Here is a 22994-nt window from a genome sequence, read left to right as displayed (position 1 = left end):
TTGCCAGTTATAACTGGCCTACACAATTACTGAATCATTATCTAACTTAGCCCAGTGACAAACATTTTCAATCTTGACAGTTAAAATTTGCACACCCCACATTTAGTGATTGAGTCAGTGATTTGGTACACATTCAAATAGGAAAGATCCAAGCTGTAATTGGCGTACGTGAGGGAACTAATGAGCAAAAGTGAGGCTTTATCCCACCTTTCTGACTTTCTCTTTTCCACTTCCCTGATTCAATCCCCAGTGCAATTTAGAGACTGGCAGAGAGGCAGATTATTGTTGTATTGTGCTAATGTACTTTACTGGTAAGACAGTATGGGGTAACATAGAAATGGATTATTCATAACCTGCCCATAAGTCCAAAAGTGCCCTCCTTACATAGGCTTCAATTCAGGAAAGCACTTAAGTATATGTCCTTACCTTTAATCATTGACTTCAATGGGACTTGAGCACGTAAGTGCCTTCCTGAATCAGGGACGATATGTCTTCCTTATCTCCATCAGCAAATCTTCACTGAAGAGATGAATTCATTATTTTAAGTGAGAGAATCATCTTATCCTGGGGCAGGTCTGATTCTTAATAATATGGTTAAGTCAGTTTGAGACCAACAAAGCAGAGCTTGAATCACATGACTGTCATGTAGCTCTGAGTACTACTGCTGGAGTGCAGTAAAAAGCCCTAATTGTATATTCTTGCTTTCTATAATACTTGAGGATTTGGATGGACTGCATGATTCACTTGTCTTTTCTACCTTTAGATGACATAATAGCAATATATATGTTAAAATCTCAAGTATGAAAGTGGTATGCTATAGAATAGTCACAAATACAATACATTGTTTTTCAGTATTAAAAATGTATTTACTTTGAAAGTAAAGAAAGCACACTTTATAGAAGCCTGTTTACTAATCTGTTCAAAATATTACTGTGATAAATGTTTAAATATTTGCATTGAAACAAATCACATTTGGTTTTAAGTAGAGAAGAACAGTAATCAAGAAATGCACATTAAACTAGCATGATTTTATTAATAATATGAAAAATGCCTTGAACGTAAGAACATAAGAAAGGCCGTACCGGGTCAGACCAAAGGTCCATCTAGCCCAGTATCCCGTCTACCGATAGTGGCCAATGCCAGATGCCCCAGAGGGAGTGAACCTAACAGGCAATGATCAAGTGATCTCTCTCCTGCCATCCATCTCCACCCTCTGACAGACAGAGGCTAGGGACACCATTCCTTACCCATCCTGGCTAATAGCCATTAATGGACTTAACCACCATGAATTTATCCAGTTCTCTTTTAAACTCTGTTATAGTCCCAGCCTTCACAACCTCCTCAGGTAAGGAGTTCCACAAGTTGACTGTGCGCTGCGTGAAGAACTTCCTTTTATTTGTTTTAAGCCTGCTGCCTATTAATAAACCTGCTGCCTATTAAACTCCTTGCATTTTAAGTGGTATAGTTTAGAGAAGCTGATTATCAATACTGCTGAAAATAAAGCTAACAAAATCAAAATTCAGTCCGCTTTAATTCTTTGCATAGCTTTTTTTCCCCCCCCCCTGTTCTAGATTTTCTTCAAGGCAAATAAATGGTATAGGTATAATAGCTCATGTGTTTTCTGACTGATGAAAGAAAAAAAAACTTGTTTTATGTTACTTAAAATGCAAGTACTTATTTTTTCAATTCTCATAGCAGACCAGTGGTTCCTTCAGCGGTCTACTAATAAGCTCACTAGTGAGTTCTGCTGAAATTCTCTTCTGTTTGAACCTGTCCTTGATACAAGGCTGTCAGAAAGAGCCTGTTTATCAAGCATATAATGTTTGCAGTGGAGAGCACTTAGGTATATGTGTGAGCACATGTGTGTGTATATATAGGCACATAAAGCCACGTACTCACTCTTATTCTGTTTGTTAGCTTTTTAAATCCTAATAATAATCTACAGGCTGTAGAAGGATAAAATAGTTTATTTTTCTTTCTGGTGAGAAATATTGATATCATGTATCTGCTTTTGCTAGTAAGATAGCCACACAGTATAACTATACAGAGCTCTGATCTGTTTACATAGCACTTAGTTATGAACAGACCATTTCATTAGTTGAGAGTTTTTACTAGCTTGAACCTGTTTTCAGAAGCAAATCTTAAACATGATTTAATGTCTGTGCAATTTACAGAAAATCTGAAGTCACTCATTTGTTTCATGTGGTAGAACATCATCTTCAACTAGTGAAATACAAAGCTTGTATGAAAATCCATCTTAACAATGAGACATGCTTCTGATGATGATCATTGTACATTTAGCATAGTAATTCAGAGAAAATCAAGTTTATTTTGCTCAATTTAATTATAAAGGTTTTTCAGATAACATTGGTTCCCTTTAAAATTAGTAATTTTCATATTCAACGCAGCACTATTTTAGTTTTAAATTCCAGGCAAATTTAATATACTTGCCTACCACTGTGTTCTTACACAAAATAAATTAATGTAGAGAAATTTAAAATTATCTAAAAGGATTTGATTCCCTAATAACTGTAGTCACTATTTGAGTCAGTGACTCAAACCAAGTCATAATAAATATGCACTTTCAGTCCCACTACTTAACAGGATTTCTTTTTAATTACATGTTGATGAAAGTAAGAAGTACCTTCATTCTACCGCTCATACAGCCTTCTTGGCAGTAGCTTGCATACTTTAGAGTATGCTTTCTCATAGAATCATAGATAAGATTAGGGTTGGAAGAGACCTCAGGAGGTCATCTAGTCCAACCCCTGCTTAAAGCAGGACCAACCCCAACTAAATCATACCAGCCAGGGCTTTGTCAAGCCAGGCCTTAAAAACCTCTAAAGATGAAGATTCCACCACCTCCTTAGGTAGCCCATTCTAGTGCTTCACCACCCTCCTAGTTAAATAGTTTTTCCTAATATCCAACCTAGACCACCTCCACTACAACTTGAGACCATTGCTCCTTGTTCTGTCTTCTGCCACCACTGGGAACAGCCTAGCTCCATCCTCTTTGGAACCCCACTTCAGGTAGTTGAAGGCTGCTATCAAATCCTCCTCACTCTTAAGGCCAGTTCCCTCAGACTTGCCTCATAAGTCATGTTCCCCAGCCCCCTAATAATTTTTGTTTCCCTCCAATGGACTGTCTCCAATTTGTCCACATCCTTTCTGGATGCAATACGCCAGATGTGGCCTCACCAGTGCCAAATAGAGGGGAATAATCACTTCCCTCGATCTATTGGCAGTGCTCCTACTAATGCAGCCCAATATGCCATTAGCCTTCTTGACAACAAGAGCACACTGTTGACTCATATCCAGCTTCTCATCCACTGTAATCCCCAGGTCCTTTTCTGCAGAACTGCTGCTTAGCCAGTCGGTCCCCAGCCTGTAGCAGTGCATGGGATTCTTCCATCCTAAGTGCAGGACTCTGCACTTGTCCTTGTTGAACCTCATCAGATTTCTTTTGGCCCAATCCTCCAATTTGTCTAGGTCACACTGGACCCTATCCCTACCCTCCAGCATATCTACCTCTCCTCCCAGTTTAGTGTCATCCACGAACTTGCTGGTGGTGCAATCCATCCCATCATCCAGATCATTAATGAAAATTTTGAACAAAACCAGCCCCAGGACAGACCCCTGGGGCACTCTGCTTGATACTGGCTGCCAACTAGACATTGAGCCTTTGATCACTACCCGTTGAGCCTGACAATCTAGCCAGCTTTCTATCCACCTTATAGTCCATTCATCCAATCCATACTTCTTTAACTTGCTGGCAAGAATACTATGGGAGACCGTATCAAAAGCTTTGCTAAAGTCAAGGTATATTACATCCACCGCTTTCCCCATATCCACAGAGCCAGTTATCTCATCATAGAAGGCAATCAGGTTGTTCAGGCACGACTTGCCTTTGGTGAATCCATGTTGACTGTTCCTAATCACCTTCCTCTCCTCCAAGTGTTTCAAAATGGATTCCTTGAGGACCTGCTCCATGATTTTTCCCGGGACCCAGGTGAGGCTGACCAGTCTGTAGGTCCCCGGATTCTTTTTTTAAAGATGGGCACTATATTTGCCCTTTTCCAATCGTCCGGGACCTCCCCCCGATCACCACGAGTTTTCAAAGATAATGGCCAATGACTCTGCAATCACATCAGCCAACTCCCTCAGCACCCTCGGATGCATTGCATCCGGCCCCATGGACTTGTGCATATCCAGCTTTTCTAAATAGTCCTTAACCTTTTCCTTCACCACTGAGGGCTGCTGACCTCCTCCCCATACTGTGCTGCCCAGTGCAGCAGTCTGGGAGTTGACCTTGTCTGTGAAGACCAAGGCAAAAAAAGCATTGAGTACTTCAGCTTTTTCCACATCATCTGTCACTAGGTTACCTCCCCCATTCAATAAGGGTCTCACACTTTCCCTGATCACCTTCGTGTTGCTAACATACCTGTAGAAACCCTTCTTGTTACCCTTTACATCCCTTGCTAGCTGCAACTCCAATTGCACTTTGGCCTTCCTGATTACACCTCTGCATGCTCAAGCAATATTTTTTTATATTCCTCCCTAGTCATCTGTCCAAGTTTCCACTTCTTGAAAGCTTCCTTTTTGGTTTTAAGCTCACTGAAGATTTCTCTGTTAAGCCAAGCTGGTCACCTCCCATATTTGCTATTCTTTCTGCACATCGGGATGGCTTGTTCCTGCGCCCTCAATAAGGCTTCTTTAAAATACAGCCAGCTCTCCTGGACCCCTTTCCCCCTTATATTAGCCTCCCAAGGGATCCTGCCCATCAGTTCCCTGAGGGAGTCAAAGTCTGCTTTTCTGAAGTCCAGGGTCTGTATTCTGCTGCTCTCCTTTCTGCCTTTTGTCAGGATCCTGAACTCACTGCTGCCCAGGTTGCCACCCACTTCTACTTCCCCTACCAATTCCTCCCTGTTTGTGAGCAGCAGGTCAAGAGGAGTATGGCTCCTAGTTGGTTCCTCCAACACTTGCACCAGGAAGTTGTCCCCAACACTCTCCAAAAACTTCCTGAATTGTCTGTGCACTGCTGTATTGCACTCCCAGCAGATGTCAGGGTGATTGAAGTCCCCCATGAGAACCAGGGCCTGTGATCTGGAAACTTCTGTTAGTTGTCCGAAGAAAGCCTTGTCTACCTCATCCTCTTGGTCTGGTGGTCTATAGCAGATGCCCACCACAACATCATCCTTGTTGCTCTTGCCTTTAAACTTAACCCAAAGACTTTCATCAGGCTTTTTCTCCAGTTTAATGGTGCTCTGAGCAATCATACTGCTCTTACATACAGTGTAACTCCTCCACCTTTTCTCCCCTGCCTGTCCTTCCTGAACAGTTTATACCCATCCATGAGAGTGCTCCGAGTCATGTGAGTTACCCCACCAAGTCTCTGTTATTCCAATCACATCATAGTTCCTTGACTGTGCCAGGACTTCCAATTCTTCCTGCTTGTTTCTCAGGCTTCTTGCATTTGTGTTCAGGCGCCTAAGATAATTAGCCGATTGCCCTACTTTCTCAGTATGAATCAGGAGGCATCCCCTGTTGCACCCTCCTCCTTGTGTTTCCTCCCCGGTATCCCACTTCTCCAGTCACTTCAGGGCTTAGGCCTGCATCCCTGGCGAACCTAGTTTAAAGCCCTCTCACTAGGTTAGCAAGCCTGTCTGCAAAGATGCTCTTCCCTCTCTTCATCAGGTGGATCCCATCTCTTCCTAGCAATCCTTCTTCCTGGAACAACCTCCCATGGTCAAAGAATCCAAAGCCTTTTCTCCTGCGCCACCTGCGTAAACACACATATACTTCCACAATTTAATGGTCCCTACCTGGGCCTATTCCTTCTATGGGGAGGATGGACGAGAACACAACTTACACCTGAAATTCCTTTATCCTTCTTCCCAGACCCACATAGTCTGCAGTGACCCGCTCAAGGTCATTCTTGGCAGTATCATTGGTGCCCACCCACATGGAGAAGTAGGAAGGGTAGCAGTCTGAGGGCTTGATCAGTCTCGGCGGACACTCCATCACATCCTGAATTCCTCCAGGCAAGCAGCACACTTCTCGAGTTTCCCAGTCTGGACGGCAGATGGATGACTCCATCCCCCTTAGGAGGGAATCTCCAACCACTATCACCCATCTCTTGGAAGTGGTGGTCGTGGAACCGCCATCGCTAGGATAATGCATCCCATGCCTTCTTGTCGGTGGGGTTGCCTTCTGTTCCCTTCCCTCAGAGGACTCTTCCAAACCATTCTCCACCCTAGTATCTGTACAGAGAGAATGAAAACGGTTTCTTACCTCTATCTGCATTGGGAGTACATGGGTTCTCCTCTTTCGTCTTCTGGAGGTCACATGCTGCCAATTTTCTTCCCTGTTCTTCACTGCCCTCTGATTCTTCAGCATGCTGTGCCTGCAGTACCAAACACTGACTTCTATCCAGAAAGTCAATGCAGGGTTGATACTTGGGTCTGTAGTCCTTTAACCTTCTCTTCCAATATAGAAACCAGCTTTCACTTCATGCAGACAAAGTTGCTTTTGTCCTCTGGGAGAAAGACAAACATGGCACATCCTGTGCAGGTCACAACAGCTGATCGCTCACTTTTCCTATTGTCTTCCTTCTAAGAGCCTCTTCAGATGTTGTATTTACTGCTCACAGAAGCCTGAAAGGCAAAAACTCTGTGGGAATCCCCCCCCTCCCCCCAACTCCCAGGCAGATTCCCTCTGTTTGCCTCTCCTCTGATCATCACTCACTCAGTTTGCAATTGGCTGCTTTTTTATAAGGCTGCTGGCTCGAAGCAGTTGCCCTGGCTCAAAGCCTTCCCTCCAATCAACCACTCAATGCCCACCTGGAACAAAGCACTCCCAATTAACACTTTTCAATCAAACAATCACACGGTCAAACAGTCCCTGCAACTAGCACCAGTCAAACAAATGGTCACAGCAGACAGACACTCCTCTCTTCACCCTACCAGCTCACAACACAGCCCCCCCGCCCCCCTTGTAATGCAGCACTCACCTTAGCTCCTCTGGGACTGTTCCCAGGCAAACTCCCTCTGTTTGCCTCTCCTCTGTTCACTGCTCCAGTATGATTTGTTCACAGTAGTATCTAGTCCTGTCCGTCTTATAGTTCTACAAGAGAAGTAGCATGTAGGTGGATTTTGGCTAGTGAGGTTTGGTTTCTCCCATAAATTCTGACTCTCTCATTACAGGTGGCAAATTTATGTTTTCTTTCATCATAGCCCTTCTCCTCCATAGTGTAACAATGAGCTATTCGCTTATACCGTTCCTCAATAAATCAGGTTCTTCAAGTGCTTGCTCATGTTGATTCATTTTCAGTTTCATCCTGATTCATTTTTCCCATACCAGGAGTTCTCAACCTTTTACATACGGGGACTTCCCCCCATGATGATCTTTCTCCCATTTCTACCTGGGATTCCCGTCCATTTAGCAATATGGCAAGAAAAGGGAAATTGTGACCTTCTGGTCTACAGGTTGAGAACCCTTGCCTTATACAGTTCACTTGCTCTCACCATTAGACATTTATTTTTGAACAATCTCCAAATAAATTCAGGAAGAGATGTTACATCTCCAACATTCCTACGTAGATTCTTGACTAAATTTGTTATTTTGTCGGGATGAGATGTTTGTTTTATATTTATATATTCTTTAAATTATTAACTTAGAAAAAGTTGAGCTAACCTAAAAAAATGTGTGGATTTTGTGATGGAAGGAGGGAAGGTGGTGGTTAGCCCCAGAACCATTTGGTTCTCACAAGACAGACTTAAGAGAAGATAATACCTACTTCATATGCTTTGCACTTATAGATCTCAAAGTGATTTACAGAGGAAGTAAATATCATCTCAGTTTTTACATGGATGGATTTTTATGTGGAGCTGTTCTGAAATAATGTATGGTCTAAAGTACGGGTACTCATCCCGGGCTGGGGAGATGGCAACCTTTCTATCTTTCTTTACAGCTAAATTGTGAGGGTAGTTAAAAACTTATGAAAAGGGGGCACCAATGATTTTATATATTGTAATATTCTGGCGTAGGGTGAAATCGTTGTCCTAGTGAAGTGATGTAAACACTTCTGTTGATTTTCAGTATGGCAATAGCATGGAAAAAGTTAAGAATAACTGGTTTGAAGTTATGAATTTGGTGACTGATGGCACTGAGACAATGGAAGCTGCTGAAGGAAAGGAATTTATATCTGGAATGTTATCTGGGAATTTAAATTTCACCCAGTGGTCTAGATAAATAGTATTGGCAGGCCTGTTTGTTTAATAGTGCAGATTCATCATTAATATATTTATTCTTTAGTTTATTAACCAAGTAAAAGTTGGTTTAACCTAAAAAGGTCTCTTTATATGTGGGGATAAAGGGGTTATAGATTTTATGGATTTGAGAAAATATTGGAAAGAGAAACTACTTTTCTGGAGCTACTCTTTGAAGCTGGCTGAGGTGAGCATTAGTATGAGGCTCTGGTTAGAGTAGGCATATCTAAGAGTTTACAAATATCTTTCCGTGTTTAATATCTTTCCTTGTTTACCTAGAGATTTTATAAAGTAATATGTAAGGCTTCTTGGACTGGAAGGGAGAGTGTTAATAGGCTGATCCACTCTGGGGGATTTTGAATATCAGTTAGGGGAAGCAGAAACATAATCATGCTGCATAGTAATAGAGTTTGAAAATCCTTCTTTTTCAAAGATGAGGGTTAGTATTTCTCCCTTCTTCCTACAGGGATTGTTTTGCCAGATAAATGTGGTGCGGACAGGATTTCTTTAAGGAGAGGTTTAGAACAGAGCAGGAGGCTGTATATAAAGGAAGCATGAATTTTAGTAATATAGTCATTTTGGTTTCACTTCTCCTTCCTAACAACATCAGGGCAAGATTTATCAATTTCTTTGTCACATTTCATTTGGTATAACAATGGTTTATAGTTTTGTAGTGCAACCAAAATAGGTCTTCTGGACATTAAGGCCAGGATTTTCAAAGCAGCTTAAGGGAGTTAGGTGCCTAATCATCATTTGGATTTGTGCACCTAGCTTCAATAGGCCTTTTTGAAAATCCCATCTTGCATTTTTTTGGTCTTCTAAAGATGCAGAATTAATTGTAACAGGGTGGTTAAGTGTCAATATGTTTCCTCTTTAGTTTAAGGTTAGCACTTTTGTTGACTTTATGATGTGCAATTTTGCTGAAATGTTTAATGATTCCTACAATTTTTTTTTTGGAGTGGGATTACTGGACACATAGTACAATGTTGCCAATGTGGAGTTCTGATGATGGGTTCTGTTATTGACTTGAATTCTTTTGGTTACAGAGCATGAAGATTTTTTTAACATTGTTTTATTACCCAGTATCAGTTGTATGCTCACACTAAGTAAGTAAAACCAAGTATTGAAATCTAGTGCACAAAGATGCACCAGTATCCCTTAAGGGCAGGATCAATAAAATATGCATCAGTATTCTGTACCAGGGAAGCCTGCACTGTGCTACTGGTCGGTCTAATCTAATCTATCTAGTCATTCATACTGCACTCATTACCATGGTTCAGTTGCACAAACCTGTGCAAGAGCTCAAAAAAGATTTGGGGGGAGGGGGGCTGTCCAAAAATGTGCACCGCTTTGCACAGGCTTCAGTATTATTTAATATAACTTATTTACACTTGATTTTTGTTTACAAGCCAAACTATCCCAAATCCACTGTTTTGATGTAGCACACATCCCCAAGTGCTTGGGTCACACAGTTTTGATCCACCAACATGGGAACAGTCATTGCAGTTGTTCACGACTAGAACTGACCAAAGGGCAACAATTCCATTTCACAGCAATTTTCAAGGTTTTGCCCTTTTTTTTTTTTTTCCATTCTTCATTCAGAGCAAAGTTCTTCATCCCAGATCACTCTGATTCAGAGCAGGGACTTTTGCCTGGATCTCCCACATCCCAGACCAGTGTCTCCCTCTCTTTGTGATGGAAGTGTCATTGAAACAGATACATCTCTGCTAAACTTTCCAGCTTTTACAAAACAGCATATTTTGGTGTAATTTTATTACAATGTTCTGACCAGCTCTATTCACAACCTCTTGTGTTGGAACCCTCCTCACGTGATGGATGGGTGTCTCGTCAGCCTCCCAGGTGCCATGCTGGAGCATGTTGTTGCTACATCTCCATTTTTCTCTCATTTTTTTCTGACCCTTTCTCTGTCTCCTTCCCTCCCTTCCTGCACTGCCCCCCCTCCACCCAGCTTATATTTTTCTATTTCTTTGAGTGCTTTCCTGTTTTGTCACCCTCTCCCTTTTTCCACACTCACTAGAAGGCTACATGTTGCCCAGTTTGGGTGGTCCACTGGTGTCTCCATCGAGCTAAATGGGAAAATTACCACTGACTTCAGTAGAGCCAAGATCTCATCCCAAGACAACAGTGGATGAGCCATTAAGTGATGGGCTTGGTTTAAGACAAATTATAATGCTACTTTCTCTATTAATTTGTCATCACATTCCCATTGCTGAGATTATATCTGTTCACTTAATACATAACACATAATTAAGTCCTGGGTTTTTACACCTGTTATGCCTTTTTTTATATCAGATTACGGACACTGTCTCCCACTACTGTCTTCACTGCTCCGTTCTCTGGCATGTAATAATGGTTCTGAGTACACCTCTACCCCGATATAACGCTGTCCTCGGGAGCCAAAAAATCTTACCGCGTTATAGGTGAAACCGTGTTATATTGAACTTGCTTTGATCCGCCGGAGCGCGAAGCTCCACCCCCCTCGGAGCGCTGCTTTACCACGTTATATCCGAATTCGTGTTGTATCGGGTCGCGTTATATCGGGGTAGAGGTGTACTTGCATAGTGTGCTTCATTGAGAGGTCTAGCATTCTTTTTATCTCTTTGTAATGTTACAGTTACGTTAGTTTTAGTACATACTGTACAGTATGTAATGAAGATTTATATAAAAGGAGAATTCAGAATTTTCTGTGGTGTTATTCTGTATGCCTCAGAAGAGTATTAATTTATTTATTTAATTACAGTATATGCACAGAGAACTGAAGTGGAAACTTTGTGCAATTATGTACTCACTTATTTCTCACTTCTCTACTATTCTTCTTTCCTTCCTTAACCCCTGCTGGTGTGCCTCCACTGCAGTACCAGAACAGGATAGAAATAGGTGAAAAATCACCCTGCAGGTTTAAATTAATTGCTCTCTCTGTTACGCTACAAGCTAGTGAGTGCCTTAGATAATGTGCTATGAATTTTCTTCAATTTAACCATAATTGGAATGGGAAGGTTCTGTAATTACTGAAGTTCTTGGTAGTTTACTAAGCTTTTTATTAGAATAGAGGAGCATAAAAACATTCAGCATTGTATTGTTTCATATTACTACCACTCATGTATATCATCAGTAATTTTATGGTATTTTTATCAGGGAATCATCACACAAAAGTTTTCACTCTTTTATGACTTTCATAATAGTTTGCCAGTCAACAAATTCTATTTTGTGAGGTACATTTGTTGAGGAACAAACTTTTTTATTACTAGAGTATTCAAATCCTATCACTTTTTATCTTGTGCATCTGAGAGTTGATTTTTTTCCCAATTTTCAAATAAAAATATTAAAATAATAAATCAAAATAACATAAATACAGAGAGATGAATGGTTCTTATGGATCCAGCTTAAGAGTTCTTCTAGTTTGTGGAGAAACTGTAAAAAGGGTTCCTTGCTCAACAGAGCTGCTTCTTGAATATTTAGAAGTCTCCTTTCTTTGCTGACTAAAATACATTTTCCCTAGATTTTACTCCTGTACTACTGCAGTAGTACAGTCAAGTAGTACTGTTCTAGCTCATGTTTCAGCTACAGAATTATTAACTATGATTCACTTGCAAAATCTTTATTGTTGGTGATGCACAAACTAGAAGAAGCCATCTTGACTTTCTAATCCTTGGGTTGGTCTATAACATGGCCTTAAAAAGCTCTACTGACATAACTATGTTTGTTAGGGATGCGATATTTTTTGTGAAGGTAGCTATGCCAGTAAAATCGTTGGTGTAGACACAGTTATGCTGGTATTAAGATACATTATACTGGTATAGCTTATTTTGGTTCCTAAACTAGAATAAGCTATTTCAATATAAGGCACCTTTATACTGGTATAACTGCATCTAAACAAAGGGTATGTCTACACTACAGGATTAATTCGAATTTATATAATTCGAATTTAGGAAACCGATTTTGTAAATTCGAATGTATTCGGCCACACTAGGCACCATTAATTCGGTGGTTTGCGTCCAAGCTACCATAGTAGCATCGATTTCCAGAGCGTTGCATTGTGGGTAGCTTTTACATAGCTATCCCATAGTTCCCGCAGTCTCCACCCCCCTTGGAATTCTGGGTTGAGACCCCAGTGCATGATGGGGCAAAAAACATTGTCGCAGGTAGTTCTGGGTACAGCCTCCCCCTCCCTCCCTGAAAGCAACGGCAGACAACCATTTCGCGCCTTTTTTCCTGAGTGAACTCTGCAGACTCCATTCTGCATCAAGCATGGATCCCGTTGTGCTCCAGAACGCAGTCTTGAACATTATAAACACCTCGCGCTTTCTCGTGGAGTTTATGCTTACACAGGACCAGAAACAAGAGGCGAGGAGGAGGAGGAGGCGGCGATTGCAGCGCAGCGACCAGCGTGATGAGGACATGGACACGGACACAGAATTCTCTGAGACCGCGGGCCCCGGTGCTTTGGAGATTATGATGTTAATGGGCCAGGTTATAGGCTTTGAACGCCGATTCTGGGCCCGGGAAACAAGCACAGACTGGTGGGACCGCATAGTGTTGCAGGTGTGGGACGATTCCCAGTGGCTGAGAAACTTTCGCATGCGTAAGGGCACTTTCATGGAACTTTGTGACTTGCTTTCCCCTGCCCTGAAGCGCCAGAATACCAAGATGAGAGCAGCCCTCACAGTTGAGAAGCGAGTGGCGATAGCCCTGTGGAAGCTTGCAACGCCAGACAGCTACCGGTCAGTCGGGAATCAATTTGGAGTGGGCAAATCTACTGTGGGGGCTGCTGTGATGCAAGTAGCCAAAGCAATCACGGAGGTGCTGCTACGAAAGGTAGTGACTCTGGGAAATGTGCAGGTCATAGTGGATGGCTTTGCTGCAATGGGATTCCCTAACTGTGGTGGGGCAATAGATGGAACCCATATTCCTATCTTGGCACCGGAGCACCAGGGTACCCAGTACATAAACCGCAAGGGGTACTTCTCAATGGTGCTGCAAGCACTTGTGGATCACAAGGGACGTTTCACCAACATCCATGTGGGCTGGCCGGGAAGGGTTCATGACGCTCGCGTCTTCAGGAACACCAATCTGTTTAAACGGCTGCAGCAAGGGACTTACTTTCCGGACCAGAAAATAACCGTGGGGGATGTTGAAATGCCAATTGTTATTCTTGGGGACCCAGCCTACCCCTTAATGCCATGGCTCATGAAGCCATACACAGGCAGCCTGGACAGGAGTCAGGAGTTGTTCAACTACAGGCTGAGCAAGTGCAGAATGGTGGTAGAATGTGCATTTGGCCGTTTAAAAGGTCGCTGGCGATCCTTATTGACTCGCTCAGACCTCAGCCAAACCAATATCCCCATTGTTATTACTGCTTGCTGTGTGCTTCACAATCTCTGTGAGAGCAAGGGGGAGACCTTTATGGCAGGGTGGGAGGCTGAGGCAAATCGCCTGGCTGCTGATTACTCGTAGCCAGACACCAGGGCGATTAGAAGAGCACACGATGAAGCGCTGCGCATTAGGGAAGCTTTGAAAACCAGTTTCATGACTGGCCAGGCTACAGTGTGAAATTTATGTTTGTTTATCCTTCCTGAAAACCCGCCCCCTTTATTGACTCATTCTCTGTAAGGAACCCACCCTCCCCCTTCCCCCAGCTTGCTTTCAAAGGAAATAAAGTCACCATTGTTTAAAAATCATTTATTCTTTATGAATTGATTATAAAAAGAGGGAGAGAACCTGAGTGGGGTTTGGGAGGAGGATCAGCGGGAAGGAAAAGCCCAGTAAAAAAAGGTTAAGAAAATGGCAGCCTTTTGCTTGGGCTGTCCACTGGGGTGGAATGGGAGGGTGTACGGAGCCTCCCCCCCCCCGTGTTCTTACACATCTGGGTGTGGAGGCTATGGAAAATGGTGAGGAGGTAGGGGGGTTATACAGGGGCTGTAGCGGCACAGAACCTGAGTGGGGTTTGGGAGGAGGATCTGCGGGAAGGAAAAGCCCAGTAAAAAAAGGTTAAAAAAATGGCAGCCTTTTGCTTGGGCTGTCCACTGGGGTGGAATGGGAGGGTGTACGGAGCCTCCCCCCCCGTGTTCTTACACGTCTGGGTGTGGAGGCTATGGAACATGGTGAGGAGGTAGGGGGGTTATACAGGGGCTGTAGCGGCACTCGGTTCTCCAGCAGCCGTTCCTGAAGCTCCACCAGACGCCGGAGCATGTCTGTTTGCTCACGCAGCAGCCCCAGCGTTGCTTCCCGACTCCTCTGATCTTCCTGCCGCCACCTCTCATCTCGAGCGTCTCTCCTGTCCTCACGTTGGTCCCTCCTGTCCTCACGTTGGTCCCTCATGTCCTCACGTTGGTCCCTCCTGTCCTCACGGTCACTGGCTTCTTTCCTATACTTGCAAACCGTCTCCTTCCACTCATTCAGATGAGCTCTTTCATTCCTGGTGGATTGCATGATTTCGGAAAACATCTCTTCTCTCGTTTTTTTTTTACGACGCCTTATCTGGGATAGCCTTCGGGAAGGAGGAGGGAGGCTTGAAACATTTGCACCTGCTGGAGGGAGTGAAAAAAGGAGAGAATTTTTTTAAAAGATACATTTTTCAGAACAATGCTTATACTCTTTCACGGTGTATACTATTCACATTACATAGCACATGTGATTTCTGTGCAAGGTCGCATTTTGCCTCTTAATATTGAGTGCCTGTGGCTTTGCTGCTAGAGATCACAGACGCAGGTCGGGGAAACAGAATTCACCTTGCATGCTGCCATGGTAAGCCACTGTCTTTAGGCTTCTGCGCCCTGCTTTCCCACATACCAAGCAAAGCCCGTTGTGCTGCAGTTTTCCTGTTAGCTTGTTTTCTGCTGCTGAAGGTTAACACCCCCCCCCCATCCAATTCTCTGGGATGAGTGCTTTATCCCTCCCCCCACCGCCTGGCTGGTATCAGGGAAGATCCCTGCAGGAACCAAACTAACACCCCCCCCCCACCCGCCATGAATTCTCTGGGATGAGTGCTTTATCCCTCCCCCCACCGCGTGGCTGGTATCAGGGAAGATCCCTGCAGGAACCAAACTAACACCCCCCCCCCCCCACCCGCCATGAATTCTCTGGGATGAGTGCTTTATCCCTCCCCCCACCGCGTGGCTGGTATCAGGGAAGATCCCTGCAGGAACCAAACTAACACCCCCCCCCCACCCGCCATGAATTCTCTGGGATGAGTGCTTTATCCCTCCCCCCACCGCGTGGCTGGTATCAGGGAAGATCCCTGCAGGAACCAAACTAACACCCCCCCCCCCCCCACCCGCCATGAATTCTCTGGGATGAGTGCTTTATCCCTCCCCCCACCGCGTGGCTGGTATCAGGGAAGATCCCTGCAGGAACCAAACTAACACCCCCCCCCCCCACCCGCCATGAATTCTCTGGGATGAGTGCTTTATCCCTCCCCCCACCGCCTGGCTGGTATCAGGGAAGATCCCTGCTAGCAAAACGCGAAAAGCTCTGGGCCAATCCTCCCCCCACCCCTTGCACTTGGCTAAATGCAGGGAAGGATTTCTTTTCAGCCACAGGCAAACAGCCCAGTAGGAACGGCCACCTCAGTCCCCTTAATTAAATTCCCTTATTTCAACCAGGTTACCCTAAGCGATATCACTCTCCTGAGGATTACACAGCAAGATAAAGAACGGATGTTGCTTGAATGCCAGCAAACACCGGGACCATACGCTGCCAGGCTCTGTCAGGCAATGATACCAGATTACTTGCTACTAGCATGGCGTGGTCAAGTGTCCTACCATGGAGGACGGAATAAGGCTGCACTGCCCAGAAACCTTGTGGCAAGGCTTTTGGAGTACCTCCAGGAGAGCTTCATGGAGATGTCCCTGGAGGATTTCCGCTCCATCCCCAGACATGTTAACAGACTTTTCCAGTAGCTGTACTGGCTGCGAATGCATCCCAAGTGCTCAGGGCAAATTAATCATTAAAAATGCTTGCTTTTAAACCATGTTTTATATTTTAAAAGGTAAACTCACCTGAGGTCCCTTCCATGGGGTCATGGTCTTGGGTGCTGGCTTGGGAGGCTTGGGAGGGTACTTCAGTCAGGGTGAGAAACAGTTCCTGGCTGTTGGGGAGAACGGAGAGCTGGGTGCTCTCTGCCAGCTCGTCCTCCTCCTCCTCCTCCTCTTCCCCTTCCGCGGAATCATCAGGTGTCCCTGATGAGATTATCCCCAGCTCGGAATCCACAGTCAGAGGTGGGGTAGTGGTGGCGGCCCCCCCTAGAAATGCATTTAGCTCAGCGTAGAAGCGGCATGTCCGCGGCTCTGACCCGGAGCGACCGTTTGCCTCCTTTGCTTTTTGATAGGCTTGTCTGAGCTCCTTGACTTTCACGCGGCACTGATCTGTGTCCCTATTGTGGCCTCTCTCCATCATGCCCTTGGAAATTTTTTCATAAGTTTTGGCATTTCGTCTTTTCGAACGCAGTTCAGCTAGCACTGAATCCTCTCCCCATATAGAGATCAAATCCAGTACCTCCTGTACGGTCCATGCTGGTGCTCTTTTTCGATTATCAGCCTGCATGGTTACCTGTGCTGATGAGCTCTCTGTGGTCACCTGTGCTCTCCACGCTGTGCAAACAGGAAATGAAATTCAAATGTTCCCGGGGCTTTTCCTGTCCACCTGGCCAGTGCATGCGAGTTCAGATTGCTGGCCAGAGCGGTCACAATGGTGCACTGTGGGATAGCTCCTGGAGGCCAATAACATCGAATTGCGGCCACACTAACGCTAATTCGAATTGACAAATTCGATTTTGGCGCTACTCCGCTCGTCGGGGTGGAGTACAGAAATCGAATTAAAGGGCCCTTTAATTCGAATTAAATGGCTTCGTTGTGTGGACGGTTCCAGAGTTAATTCGAATTAAAGCCACTAAATCCGAATTAAAGGTGTAGTGTAGACCAGGCCTAGGAGTGTTTCACTGCTCTAACTATGCTGGAAAAAAGTCTGAAATCCTATGGTTCCATTTTTACCAAGTTACTTTGCTGAGGTGAGCTGCATTTTAATTCCACCCAGCTGTTTTTATTGATTACATGCCGCTCATTCTGGTCATGTATTTTGTTGCAACTTTAAAGAAAAATATTGTCATTGACAGTTGGATTTTCCTATTGTGTTGTCTGTCACCATGTACATTGTTTTCAGAGTTGCCAGTAGTTATGGGACAAGGTTACTTATACAAATAAAGAACAATTCAACTAATTTTAAGTTGCTCCTGAAAACCAAAGGTTGCTTTCATTTTGTTGTTTCTGATGGTGTGATCGATTCAGTACAAAAGAATTGCTCTAACTTCATGGTCTTGTGCTATGTGCAGCACTTACAGAAAATAAAGTCCCCTTTTAAAGGGTCTTTAAAGTTTTAGTGGAAATCTAGGTAGCATCTCATTGAGCGCATAATGTTGGGCAGATCTGTCCAAACTACTTAACATGAAACAGCAGTAGGAGAGTTGGCCTATTACAGCATCCCATGTTTACAGTGTGGTGTAGTTTGTGATTTGAAGGTATTTATCAAGCATGTCTGTTGTTAACTGGGACACACTTTGCTCCTATTCAGAAGAGCAACACAATGCCTAGCCCCATTGTTCTTCCTAAAATCCTGCCCTAGCCAGAAGATGTCCTTCTGCAGAGGAACCATAGGACAATAGGTCTGCTCCTTATCCCTGCACTAGCCGGGGCAATATTTACAGCTAAAACTTAGTTTGTGTGTGTGGGTAAAGAAACGTGCCATCACTATATTTGCAGAGTTTTGGTTAAGTTTATGGATCTTTTAGCATGCAGACTTTCATATGACCAGCATAGCTCTCAGCTGCCCCCAACTTTAACATGAATCTGGGCTCATTTCACTTATTATTACAAATTTTTTACATGGGAAATGTGGAGTCATGACAGCAAGGTTACAGAGAATGTTATTTATGATAAAGGAAAAATAGGGCCTGATTCTTATTTACACTGAAAACCACTCTGGCAATATAACATGGCTTTAAAGTGTATGTAAAGTGGCTTTTGTGTAGATGAGAATCAGTCCCATAATGTGTCCATTATTTAAAGTTATTTTCCCCTTCTTCTCACTTTGTTCTTTTTCCCAGATTTGCCATATGGGAGAAATGATAACCGTCATTAGTTAAAATGCTTTTACATGTTTTTAAATAAATTAAACAAGATAATTGAATGTCTTTCTTTTTGTTACAGAACGCTTTACACAGTACAGCTCTAAAAACCTTAGACAAGCATGGAATAAGTAAGTTTTGGTTTTTTTAAATTTACTCTGCATTCTTTGACTTTCCATCCATATGGTCTATCTCATGCTGTGACGTTACCATAGCTAATTTACAATGCTTTTTGCTTCTTTGTCATTACATAGCAACATAGAATCACCCACTCCTGCATTTATCAGTTCTCAGCTTTCTTTACATTACCAGTGTTCAAATGAAGCCCCAGCTTCAACTCAAATACTATTTGACACCATTTAACCCAAATAATGTTGTGTGGAATCAAATGGAAAGATTAAAATTTCACTTCATCTTTGTCATTTGGGTGTGCTATGTACATTTCTATAACAGAAATACTCATGTGGCTCTTTGGACCATATTTTACTCAGGGGAGGAATTCTGCACCAAAAAATTAAAAATGTTGCTACACTATTTTAAAATTCTGCATATTTTATTTGTCAAAATAACACAATATAATCACGCCAGTTTCAATTATTTTGGTAATTTATTTCAAAATACCTGTCAACAAATATGTCTGTAACAATACAGACAGCAAAAAAGATTCTGGAGATGGTTTTGGCAAATAGATTCCTTACTAGACATATTAATACAGGAAAGATTAATGAGACTGGGACTTTTTAGTTTGGAAAAGAGACGACTAAGGGGGGATATGATTAAGGTCTATAAAATCATGATTGGTGTAGAGAAAGTAAATAAAGAAGTGTTATTTACTCCTTCTCATAACACAAGAACTAGGGGTCACCAAATAAAATTAATGGACAGCAGGTTTAAAACAAACAAAAGGAAGTATTTCTTCAAACAACGCACGGTCATCCTGTGGAATTCTTTGCCAGAGGATGTTGTGAAGGCCAGGATTATAACAGGGTTCAAAAAAGAATTAGAAAAATGAATGGAGGATAGGTCCATCAATGGCTATTAGCAAGATGGGCAGGGATGGTGTCCCTAGCTTCAGTTTGCCAGAGCCTGGGAGTGGGCAGCAGGGGATGGATCACTTAGTGATTGCCTGTTCTGTTCATTCCCTCTGGGGCACCTGACATACTGGGATAGATGGACCTTTGGTCTGACCCAATGTGGCCATGTTCCTCGCTGTCAGGGTGGTAAAGCACTGGAACAAATTACCTAGGGAGGTTGTGGAATCTCCCTCATTGGAGGTTTTTAAGAACAGGTTAGACAAACACCTGTCAGGAATGGTAGATGATCCTTAGTCCTGCCTCAATGAAGGAGACTGGACTAGATGACCTATCAAGGTCCCTTCCACTCCTACATTTCTATGATGTTGTGTCTCCTTCCCTCTCCTACCCCCCAGTGTGCGAGACAACATGTGCCACCCCTTGCTTGGGGTTTGAGGTAATGCTATGATTTAGCCCACAGAAAGCTCACATCCACTGGCTGGGGCAAACCTAGGCTTTCCCAGGTAACTACTGTCTCAATTCATGTTTTGGGACTGTTGGTAGCTATGTATCAGACAGGCAGCAATAGCACTGTTGTACTCCCAGAGTAGTAGCCCCACTCTGGGATGAATGTATTGTGATAGATCCAGACCAGTTGGGAACAGCAGAGTAGTAGAAGGGAGATATAGTGGCCACTGGATAAGCAGTTTTCTGTTCCCTGAGTGACCAGAGCAGGGGCTGCTCCAGTCTAATAGAACACCTGACTCCAATTAACCTGCTAAGAGTCAGATGAGGCAGTTAAGCACTTGACTCTAATTAAGGCCCCTTTGATGCTCTAAAAGGGCTCACTCCAGTCAAGCCAGGGGGAGCCAGAGGAGAGGAAGTGTGTGAGAGCAACTGGGAGCAAGAGGTGTGCAAGAAGCTGAGAGTGAGTAGGCGTACTGCTGGAGGACTGAGAAGTACCAGCATTATCAGACATCAGGAGGAAGGTCCGGTGGTGAGGACAAAGAAGGTGTTGGGAGGAGGCCATGGGGAAGTAGCCCAGGGAGTTGTAGCTGTCGTGCAACTGTACCAGGAGGCACTCTAGACGGCTGCAGTACACAGGGCCCTGGGCTGGAACCCGAAGTAGAGGGCGGGCCCGGGTTCCCCCCATACCTCCCAACTCCTGATCAAACACAGGAGGAATTGACCTGGACTGTAGCTTCTACCAGAGGGGAAGGTCTCTGGACTGTTTCCTGACCCACAGGGTGAATCTGTGAAGCGAGCAAATCCGCCAATAAGCACAGGACCCACCAAGGTAGAGGAGGAACTTTGTCACAGTATGGGTATATATAAAACAAACTTGCTTGCGTGTTTTTTTGGGGCAGGACTCTTGTCTTCTTGCCTGTTTTAATAGTACCTCACACAATGGGGCCCTGATCAATACTTGGGCCTTTGGACCCTGTCATGGTACAAATAATAATAATTTCATTTGAATTGAAAACATGACACTGTGTGAGCAACATATTTTCTTCAAGCTTATTGTGTGTTGGTTTTGTTTGTTACCAAATATATTGTTTGTTTAAAATAAAACGGTGGTCTGAGAATTGACACAGAACATGATTCCATCACAGTCTGATGCAAATAAAACCAGAGCTTCCTCATTTATAAGGAACCTCTTCAAAAATATGTACACGTTTTCTATGCTCCATGAATAAAGGATTTGCAAATTTTCAGCATAAATGAGGGGATTGAAAGACTGAAAGCAATGACAATGCTTGCAGTAGAATTCAGTGCTTCATATGTCAGGCTCTAATATAATAGGAAATATTTTGTTCTCAAAATTATGTATCATTTACATTTGAAATGTGTAAAGGATTTTCTCCTTTTCTAGTGTAAATCTCTATTAGTGTGCAGTATTAGAGTGTTGCTGGATAGTACTGCTATAGTTAAGGATGTATCAATATCTCCATTATAGACATCGTATTCTCAAGGGTTTATAATTCAGCTATAAAATTAACATTAAAAATCCTCATAGAGTGATTCAGCCTAGAAAGTATGCCTTTATTTATTAACACATTTTGAAGAACATGTTTTCTAATCTAAGAGAGCATTTTTTAAATAATTCTGATTTTTTTTTTCAGTATTTTTTGCATTCATGATACCAAAATGGGCTGGTTTGTTTAAACCAAATTTGCAGGCTAGTCAGAATGAGGATTAGACCCTCCCAGTGTTTAAAAACTGAGCAGATGAAAATAAGGTTATACTGTTGGGTTTTTTTAGAGTCGTTTGAATATACAGATTTGTTTTGATACTGTTAATAGTTAGTTACTGTGAACCTCTTAATGGCTCTGGAGGATCAGTGTCAAAGGATGTCTAAGGCCCTGATCCTGCAAAGATCTACGCGTGTGCGTAACTGTAAGTAATGTAAGTAGTCCCATTAATTTCAATGGAACTACTCATGTTATTTAAAATTAATGGGTGTAGTGTGTGGGTGGCCTGTGATATACAGGAGGTCAGACTCGATGATCTGGTGGTCTCTTCGGACCTTAAATTCTAGGACTGCAAGTCTTTGCAGGATTGGGGCCTAACTGGGAAATATTTTTGAAAGCCTCTTGGCTCTGATACTATGGAACCACTGTACGGGATTAGGGCAGCTCCTAAAGCATGTATAATAGGAGATTTATTTAAAATACTTAGCTATATTTTTTTTTAAATATTAAATCTGCTTTAAACTGACAGAAAAGCATGCCCTGCTCTTGATCTACAGCTTGGGCAACCCATAAATGTCTATGTTCACAAGCTGCAGTGAGTGCTCCTGTCTCTGTTGGTCAATGTCAGGGAGGAATAGGACCATGGTGCCCCATACTTACTCCTTTCCTCCTCACCCCATGGGTTTGCAAACACAGACAGATGCACTCGAGTCTATCTAGCATAAATATTTATATGACCCCCATTACTATACTATCTGAGCTCCTCACTGTCTTTAACATAATTAGCCTGACAAAATCCCTGTGAGCTGGAGAAGTGACGCTATTCCCATTTTACCAATGAGGAAATGAGGCACAGAGAGATTAAGCTTAGTTATCAAGTCACGCAGGAAATCTGTGCCAAGAGCAGGGAATTGAACCCATGTTCCCAAGCCTCAAGGTAACATCCCAACCACTTTCTCGTAGTCTGTGTGTGGCAGGACCACAAAGCCTGAGAGTGTGCATGGCTCAGGAGATTTCTCACTCTCCACTTTTCTTTTTCAGACTGCACAGGACTAAGGATAATGCAACCCCTTTTCTTGTTTGTATACATGAGCTGCTGATGCACAGGAGTTAAAACCTGAGTTTATAAATGTCTTTAAAAAGGCTTACATCCAAATATACAATGATTAGGGGCCTTCTTGATTTGCAATTTCACGGAAATCATGAAATATGGGATTGTTTGCGAAATTAACCTTCAAAATAAAAATATGTTTTATTTATAAAATATGCTGCAAAACTTCTGTGATTACCACAATGCAAAAACAGCTGTGATATCATGTGCTATCACTCCAATCGTCATAGTGGATAGTTGATTGAGAGTGTCTGTCAAGTTGCATGACATATA

The 22994-nt window shown here is 43.1% G+C and overlaps 1 protein-coding gene across 1 annotated transcript in view; it reads left to right on the top strand.

The window, feature by feature from the left end:
- The window catches only part of CDK14 (cyclin dependent kinase 14), a 411838-nt gene that overhangs the window by 356650 nt on the left and 32194 nt on the right, over window positions 1-22994 (top strand). Inside the window, exon 12 of the mRNA XM_065399167.1 lies at window positions 18488-18536. Within this exon, the coding sequence (XP_065255239.1) occupies window positions 18488-18536 (49 nt within the window). The remainder of the gene's footprint in view (window positions 1-18487; window positions 18537-22994) is intronic.

Source organism: Emys orbicularis, chromosome 2 (assembly GCF_028017835.1).
Source record: "Emys orbicularis isolate rEmyOrb1 chromosome 2, rEmyOrb1.hap1, whole genome shotgun sequence".
In the NCBI taxonomy this organism is placed as follows: Eukaryota; Metazoa; Chordata; order Testudines; family Emydidae; genus Emys; species Emys orbicularis.
Note: the sequence above shows the minus strand (reverse complement) of the source record. Positions and strands in the feature narration are given on the sequence as shown.